This window comes from Mytilus trossulus, chromosome 8 (assembly GCF_036588685.1).
Source record: "Mytilus trossulus isolate FHL-02 chromosome 8, PNRI_Mtr1.1.1.hap1, whole genome shotgun sequence".
Lineage (NCBI taxonomy): Eukaryota > Metazoa > Mollusca > Bivalvia > Mytilida > Mytilidae > Mytilus > Mytilus trossulus.
In genome coordinates, this window is record NC_086380.1 from 61,969,628 (window position 1) to 61,979,586 (window position 9,959).

General features: G+C 32.1%; 1 protein-coding gene across 1 annotated transcript; it reads left to right on the top strand.

The window, feature by feature from the left end:
• The first annotated feature begins 1,779 nt into the window (after positions 1 to 1,779).
• LOC134682023 (XK-related protein 6-like) lies at positions 1,780 to 9,655 on the top strand. The gene is made up of 2 exons (XM_063541630.1): positions 1,780 to 1,878; positions 7,827 to 9,655. Exon 2 carries the CDS (start codon positions 7,937 to 7,939, stop codon positions 9,254 to 9,256), a length of 1,320 nt encoding a protein of 439 aa, XP_063397700.1. The 5' UTR covers positions 1,780 to 1,878; positions 7,827 to 7,936; the 3' UTR covers positions 9,257 to 9,655.
• The last annotated feature ends 304 nt before the right edge of the window (positions 9,656 to 9,959 follow it).

Consider the following 9,959-nt stretch of genomic DNA (forward strand, 5'->3'; position numbering starts at 1 on the left):
GTGATGGTGATGTGTTTGTACATCTTACTTTACTGAACATTCTTGCTACTTAAAATTATCTCTATCTATAATGAACTTAGCCCAGTAGCTTCAGAGGAAAATGTTAATAAAAATTTAAAAATTTTATGATAATTGTTAAAAATTGACTATAAAGGACAATAACTCCTTAGGGAATCTATTGACCATTTCGGTCATGTTTTTTTTGTAAATCTGACTTTGCTGAACATTATTGCTGTTTACAGTTTATCTCTATCTATAATAATATTCAAGATAATAACCAAAAACAGCAAAATTTCATTGAAATTACTAATTCAGGGGCAGCAACAAAACAAAGGGTTGTCCGATTCATCTGAAAATTTAAGGGCAGATATATCTTGACTTGATAAACAATTCTACCCCATGTCAGATTTGCTCTGAATGCTTTGATTTTTGAGTTATAAGCCAAAAACTGTATTTTACCCCTATGTTCTATTTTAGCCATGGCGGTCACTTTTGTTGGATAGCCGGGTCACCGGACAAATTTTTCAAACTACATACCCCGAAGATGATTTTGGCCAAATTTGGATTCATTTAGCCCAGTAGTTTCAGAGGAGAATATTTTTGTAAAAGATTACTAAGATTTACATAAAATGGTTAAAAATTGACTATAAAGGACAATAACTCCTAAAGGGGTCAACTGACCATTTCAGTCATGTTGACTTATTTGTACATCTTATTTTGCTGAACATTATTGCTGTTTACAGTTGATCTCTGTCTATAATAATATGCAAGATAAAAACCAAAACAGCAAAATTTCCTTAAAATTACTAATTCAGGGGCAGCAACCTAAAACTGCATTTTACCCCTATGTTCTATTTTTAGCCATGGCGGCCATTTTGGATGGTTGGCCGGATCACTGGACACAATTTTTAAACAAGATATCCAATGATGATTGTGGCAAAGTTTGGGTAAATTTGGCCCAGTAGTTTTAGAGGAGAAGATTTTTGTAAAAGTTAACGACGGACGATCGCACGACGGACGCAAAGTGATGGGAAAGGCGTGTGAAAACATTACATTAATTTCTGGACCAATGGCCGGTCTAGCTATGAAAATATCGACAACCATACAGAAAACAGCTTATAAAAAATGTAAAGAATAATTGAGATTTTCTAATAAACCAACTTTGAATGTTAAAAAAGTTTAAAAAATATATTGTATATTGCACAAAAACTTGTCTATTGAAAAATTCACAGGGGGAGCAAAGTGCAAAACAACACTACTAACTGTGTATTGCTACCTTATTGATATTGAAAATTGAATTCACAGAACGTAAACAATCGTCAAAGCGACATTTACCAATTTCTACATTCGAAAATGCCTCTACCAAGTCAGGACTGTGACAGTTCTTGTCCATTCGTTTTTTATGTGTTTTGTCATTTGATTTTGTCATGTGATTATGGTCTTTCCGATTAGAGTTTCCTCTGAGTTCAGTAATTTTGTGATTTTATTTTCTACAAGATAACACGAATGCATGTATACAACTTCGACAATGGTTACCTTCAAAGTAAATTTGTCAACTGATATATTATTAAATATCCTTTCAAAAAAACGAATTCCCCTAGTGTGTTTTTCAGCATAAGATATAATACATATAAAAAAACTATATTCATTTCGACTACAAAAGGATTATGAAATCTAATCTTTTTGATAATATTAGACAGGTATTTCTTGGAAATGGTGATAAACTTTGAATAGTTATTTAAAATATTTCTTCGGAGAAAAAGGTGAATGTTGAGTTTTATTTATAATACATACACATACATAGCATATGAATTTCTCTTAAATTCTTTCAATTTTGCTGTTATAAATGATAAAATTATGGAAACGGTGACATTTAAGGTATGTTTTTCTTTTATACAATGCATTTTTATGAGAAAATATTCTTATTTGTTCTGGAATAAAGAGATTTCGTGTATCTTACGAATTCTTTTATTTAGAGGTACGAACTACTCTGCAGAGAAATCCATACAATACTTTTGTTCATCATCACTATTTCAAAATTAAATTTATTCAACCTTTTGTCATGGTGAAATCACAGACCTATTTGATGACTCATACAAACTATGATTTAAATAGCTTTAAAAGAAACTTTATGAACTTTATACAAGCAAAGTTTGATGTGTTGTTGATATTAAAAAAAATCATTATAGATATCATTCTTTGAAAACATTTACAGGCTTGTTTATTTATTTTTTCCACATTCATCGGTTGCATTGGTATTTAAAATGAATATAAACTACGAAACACGACTTGACAATTGAAGGAGCAGGATAGTTTGTATGTCTTTAATATATTACTATAGTAACTATGTGCGTGCTACTCAGAGTAAGAAGGTAATAGCTGAACGATTAATTAAACCAATATCTATCGTTGAATTCTATAATGGGCAATGTGTAACCAAATGGCTATGTCGGACTTTTTGAGGAACTTGCAAGATTCGTGCTGTCTATTCGCCCTTAAAATGTATTGAATAAAGGCAACAGTAGTATACCGCTGTTCAAAGCTCATAAATCCATAGACAAAAAACTAAATCGGGGTAACAAACTAAAACCGAGGGAAACGCATTAAATATAAGAGGAGAAAACGACACAACACTAAAATGTAACACACATAGAAACGGACCAAGCATCAGACAAAATCCCACGAGAATAACAAACATGACAACTATGTAAACAATGTTCCCTTATTTTTTTCTGACAACAAAACAATAAAAGGAAACTGACAAATAGATACAAAATATAGTACACGAAACACAACATTGAACTGGTATTTTAGAAAGCCAAAAATATCAAAACATTAGTATTGTGGGCGGCTGCCAATATTTTTTCCTGTAAATACTGATGAACCATCCAACCTGATGCCAAATGGTGGTCAAGATCTATATTACCCAATACTACTTGAAATGTTCAGGATATATTATTATAGGTAGATTAAAAACTGACGCCAGAGAACGAAGTAGGTAAAATATAAACATGAAAGCATCTTAAACACGATAACATGAAATAGAAACAGCCCATTTTCCTTTTCAACTTTACCACTTTTTACTTGTTATGTCTTGTCAAAATACAAATGTCCATCGTGTTTTCAGCATAACGATGTAAGCATTTGCAATAGTATATCACTTCGATCATAAAGGTTTTTAGGAAATCATTTTGTTTGGATAAAACTCTTGGTGTAAAACTTTTGAATGCTACTTGTATTTAAAACCACATATAGCATATGGATTTCTTTTGAATTATTTTTATAAACTAGGTGATCATCATAACTATAGAATCAAATTTATATAAACATCAAACTAGTGCAATCTAGTAAAAATTATTAAATAATAAAGCACAGCATATTAACGAAACAATTCCTATTACCTCTTCTTGCACATTCAGGAAGTTGTTTAAAACATATTCTGTATGTATCTATGTATAGAAGAAGGAAAAGTGGTATGGTTGGAAATAGAGCAACTATTCCACTGTTTAAATTGATACAGATTCAAGCTATAACCCAGACAACATGAGTATGTTGGCCCAACATTGGCACAACGTATATCATTGCATTGGCCCATCGTTGTATTTTGACGTTGGCTCAACGTATAAGTGCAAAGTGGGCCTACGTTGGCCCAATATGATGGCTTCATGTTGGCCCAACGTTGTACGGTTATATGCAATACATAGAGCCAACGTTGGACCATTGTATGAAAAACGAAATCCATGTTGGCACAACGTTGGACCAACGTAGAAATATCTTTTCTTATGTTGGCACTATGTTGGTCCAAGGTAGGTATTTCTCATTGTTATGTTGGCAATACGTTGGTCTATTGTTTCAACCAAATTACAATGGATGCTGCATGAGGAGCTGTATACGATAAATACTCCGGAGCGCATTTGATCTTTTTTTGTATTTCAAACTGCCAAAGTTTAAGGTAGCAATTCTGTATTTTTGTATTACCCATTGTTGTTACTGTCCTTGTTTTTTTCATGAACTTTGCCTCTTTAATTTTATTTATTGTGTGACGCTAAGATATTTCTTTGGCAATGTTTGATGGATCGACCAGATAAACTCTGTCATTTGGTGTCTTGTAAAGAGTTGTCTTATTAGCAATCATACCACATCTTCTTTTTCAATATCAATTTCATTTATTTCTTTAACAGAACAAATGACGTATGGCTTATGGTTAGGCGATCATACAAATAGTTTTTTCGGAGATGTAATTTTAGTTGTATTGGTTCCAGATCCAGGATGAAAATTAAATAATTCAGAAGATGAAACTTTATCTATTTTAAATTTGATATCATTGGTCGTCACCACGAGTAGTGTCCTCCTCAACTTGAACTTCAACAGTGTCATTATTATTTATATATGTTATTCTTTTTTCCCTTCTCTGTTTCTCGCCCCCTTCTCTAACAAGGCTTAAGCGCCGCCAATCTTTAGCTGCATCATCTATCTCCTTATCAGAAGACTCTTTACAGCTATGTTTTTTTTCTAACCGACTCTGTAATAAAGTTATAAGTAAACTTGAATTGCGAATTTGTCTAATGCATGCGTGCGTAATCTCCCTTCTAGATATGTAATATAAATTAATGTATATTCTAAATAGTTTAAACACTATTTAATACAAAATAAAATCTTAAATAACCATATTTTTTATATTGGTTATTTGTCTAATGGTCAGAAATTCATTAGTATTAGACGGATGTGTGGGTATAACAAACCCTTCTTACTATTATTTCAGAATTCGGTGTCATACTTTATATATTCGTAATATACATGATATATAAAGAATAATTTAGATGTGTATTAATGAACAGTTATATAATTGATATATAAAAACACTGTTACACATTCAAGTGTGTATATGATCAGGTTTCACAAATATAGCGTATCTGTTTGCATGCGATTTAGAAATACAATAAAACTAACAAATTCATTTATATTTTAATGAAGTAGAAATCATTATACCACATTTTTGTAACATTACGGAATACGGTACATCTTAAGACATTTTATTCCATTAACTTCAGTAATAACCATACATGCTGTGGTTATAGATTTATATAATTTACCATTTGTTTGAAGATACTAATGTTCAGTGGCAAATATTTCATGATAATAAATAGGATTGAAATGATTTAAAATCTAGAAAATATTTCGCCCGAAACGTATAAACTTCAAGATAAGCATTATAAAATGATAGAAACTAATATATGTTTTGATTTTTAACAACATCCCTCAGATTAAAAAATCATATTGTATTTGTCATTCTGAATCGTATATATACATCAGATTTTTTAAAGTTACAACTTACATGTTACTATCTTTCTCTTTGAATCTCAGATGACATGATTTTCTCTTTTTGTTTTCTTCGTATCACTGCTTTCTAACAAATACACAACAGGAAATAATCACAAAAGTGACCATCCCATTACATGCAGATTTCCTATAAACTTAATTACCATAGCAACTATCTTTGAAATTTGTCGAACATATGGTCAACCTTATCAGAATGGGCTTGATTAACAGACCGGCTGTATCAAATATCAATCTGCATATAATTGTTATTATTATGTTTCACAAAGTTTAATGAATAAAGTTATTATAAATAATGATTGCAATAAATTTTAATTTTTAACCAGGCAATTTATGTTTACGATATACATTTTCTTTATTACAGTAATGATATTCCAGTATAAATTTTACCTGACTTATATGTAGAGTATAATATATGATCACGCAACGTTGGGCCAGCATAGAGTTGTAAATGTAAATGTAATTTCAGTTGATAAACACTTTCAGTATAACATTAACTTTTCATAAAGCCTGCTGCAATCGAAATTATCCGCCTCCCAAGAGAAATAAAGCGTAAAATATTATATAATCAATTCTATTAACAAAATTTCATATCGGCCCTATGTTGCTACTAACATAAGCAACACGACGGGTGCCGCATGTGGTGCAGGATCTGCTTACCCTTCCGGAGCACCTGAGATCACCCCTAGATTTTGGTGGGGTTCGTGTTGTTTATTCTTTAGTTTTCTATGTTGTGTCATGTGTACTATTGTTTTTCTGTTTGTCTTTTTCATTTTTAGCCATGGCGTTGTCAGTTTGTTTTAGATTTACGAGTTTGACTGTCCCTTTGGTATCTTTGGTCCCTCTTTTGCTACTAACATAATGCCAACATTTGCCCGATTATTTATAACCAACATGAGATAATAATATGAATTTACAACAACAGACCAACGTTGGGCCAATGTTTTGCAGCCGACACCAATGTGCGACCAATGTATCGACAATTTGCCAACGTTGGGCCAATGTTGTGCAGCCAACATAAACTTGCGACCAACGGACCGACAATTTGCCAACGTTGGGCCCATGTTGTGCAGCCAACATAAACTTGCGACCAACGGACCGACAATTTGCCAACGTTGGGCCCATGTTGTGCAGCCAACATAAACTTGCGACCAACGGACCGACCATTTACCAACGTTGGCCCACTGTTAATCTGCTGACTTGGAAACCACCTTTTTTACCTTCAACGATAATCAAAAGTCATACCGCACATAGTCAAAAATTAAAGACCTAAAATCATCAACACTGACTTAGGTTTAGGCACTTATAGAATGTGGCGGCGTTGACCAAGATTGTGAGTGCACAACCCTATTTCTTGCCTGTGACCACATCATATAACTAAAAAAAAAATCTGCAGAAACCTGCTTGTATAATCAGAATGGCACTTACCACGGATATAAGTTTAAGACATACGATATCCTGATGTTGACAATCAATCTACAATCGCAATAAAGTTTCAATATCAGATATTTGTTAGCACGAAATAATTAGTCAAAGTTATGTATGGTAACTTAATCTCTGATTTTATAGCATACCAGTTAATCATTAGTAATGGTTTATTTTCACTGAACTAGTACACAATTTTGTTAAGAGACAACCTGAATCCTGGCTCCGTATGCAGGATTTCTCGCTGTGTTGATGACCCATGTGTGGTCTTGGACTGTTTTATATTCTTTGGTCTGATTGTTTTCTCTTTGATGCATTCCGTATTTCAAGTATTATAGTCAAATGAAAGCAAACTTGGTTCTAATGAGAATGCCAATTATATTTTGGAAAACACGTCTCCTTAAAGTACCAAATATGTGGTCATTCAATGCAAAGAACCACATATTCATCACAATGTCAGTTTCAGATATAAAAAAAAAATCTCAAGTATGATGTATCTCTTCCTTAGACATTATGTTTGTATCGTCGTTACCCATTATATTGCTATGTTTTTTAAATTGTCTTTATGTATGGAATTGGAAGTACTTGTAGGAAAGTCAAATGATTAAACAATTACATCACTTATACCAATAGAAAAGGTTCCGATACGTATTTGATTGTCCACATATATTTTTAAATAAGCAACATAGAGTGCTTTTGAAGAACGAATAGGTTTCTTATAAACCCGTATGGGGAGGGTTATGTAATATTGAAACCTAACAGCATTATAATCTGGTATAACCAATAAATGAGCCTGGTTATCCATTTCTGCTTGTTGTGTAACATATATTTTTCCCTTGTTGTCTTGTACCTAATTGTGTCAGCTTTGTCATTTCGGGCCTTTTAGATAAGTCACCACCGTCAAATATATTTGCTCTCAGAGGAAACATATGTTAATGCATTTTCTGATTCATTGGATGCAAATAACATGCAAGATGTTTATTTTCCTTTAATGTAGATAAGAATGGGAAACAAAGATGTTTAGAAATTCAACGTCAAAATACATTATTTATTTTATTCTGCAGGTTATTAGCCAAATGTTGTATAATATTTGAAAGTTTGAATTGAAACATGGTGCAATACTTCCAAACACACTCCTGTTTATAAACCAGATGTAAAATGCTGTGAACCTGAAATGGATCATAAAGATTCCAGACGATGCTCACAAAGTGTAATCGGCTTACAAATTAAAAACGAAAGTACCACATGTATGCTTGAAGATACTGACTCTAATGCGAATGATGACAAACAGCATGAGGCAAATGTGAGTGATGACAAACGGTCAGATTTAAATTTGAAAGAGTATGAAAAATCAAATGGCCCCAATTCTATTCATCATAAAAGCCATAAAAGCTTCGGGAATCGTCTGAAGATTTTCTGTTTTGGAAGAGAGCTGCCAAAAAAGACAACAAAATACTTCCGTTTTAAGAAAATATTTTCTGCTGTTATTTTTATTGCATTGTTTTATTATGATATAGCTACAGACATTTTATTAGCAGTGGATTATTATCGAATTGGAGAATTGATGTATTTTGGTTTAACAACCACTTTCATTGTTGTGCCACTTTTGATTGTTAATGTTTATAACATGTTCCTCCTGTTTACTGGAGGTAATTATGCTGAAGAAACAAAACATTTAACACTTAGAATGTTGTGTTCAATTCCGTTTATGTCTGCACCAGTTGATGGTATCATTGTGTATGCCTATTACAGCATAAAAAAGGGGATAGATTGGGATCGGATAGATGGTGATCTCGGAACGTACTTTAAGGTGATTGTAGCTTTCATGGAAGACATACCACAACTTGCATTACAAATGTACATTACACTGACAGAATCCTCGGATGAAATGAATGTATATACACATGTACTACGTTCTTTATCAATGACAGCATCATGGATCAGCGTCATCACGACGATGAATACGTATGTAACCAATGATTACGAATTTCAGAAGGAGAAAAAGTTACCACTTTTCGAGCAGTGTATGTTATTTGTGTATAATGCTAGTGAAACTGGATTGAGAGTAATTGTGTTCGTACTATTCACTGTGCAATTTAAGTATAAAGTACTAGCAGTGTTTTTTCCTCACTGGACACTGTTAATGATTTGGTTGTTTCATTATCATAATACTACTGATAGGGTTCATTTCTCATTCTGTGATAGGATTGTTTTCCCCTTAACACAGAGCATCATTTTAACTTTCTCATCAGGGGTAGATAAATTTGGAGCGAGAAACCCCTGTAGTAACTCAAATGGCTCTATGACTTTAAAAGGTTTGGTCTATCATTTGCTTATATTCATTGAAAATATTGTCATGTTCGTAGCTTGGTTGTGCTTCACACCATTAACTGGGTTCATGTACTACAGTATAATTTGTAGTGTTGCATTGTTTACCGTCCTTTGTAAAGTGACAAGTTTATCAATTCGACAATTAAACAAAGATTTTGTTTAGTTTTTCTTATAACACAACTTATTCAATTGATATATTTTTATTAATCTGGGTTTTTGGAAATAACTTCTCTGTAGGAATATATCAAATGATTACACTAATCCTTTGTAGAATCTTTAGAATATTATTTTTTTAAATGGTTTCACATACTCTTTTATTATATTGAACCGAATTCGACCGATTTAATATTTACCTACACCAATTACAAATTTGCTGTTATTTTTTTTTTTCGTTATTTTGTATTATTTTTTAGACACTTATTACATAGTTAATACTTTAATTAACTGATTTATTTGTTCTTCTATAAAAAAAAAAAAAAAAAAAACTTTTGTCATTTCACAAACAAACATTGGGGAAAAAGGGTTCAGTCCTCAACAAGATAATTAGATTAACACCTTAATTTACATACACAGTCATATTATTTGCGTTTGATTTAAACGAACGTAATCAATTCATTACTGGTGAATTGGACTAGAGATTTTATTACCACAAATAATTTAAAACCTTTATTAAATTCTTCCATAGATACAAAGATTTTGTTTTGAAGTTTGGTTGTAGAAAACTTATTTCAAACCGAGGGACATCCTCATTTTTACGGAAATGTTGTTTACCGTGCCAGGAAATTTAGAAACGATCCTGGTAAACTTATCAATCCTTTCAATAAACCTATTCTAAAAGGTTACCAATTTAACATTGTAATTAGATT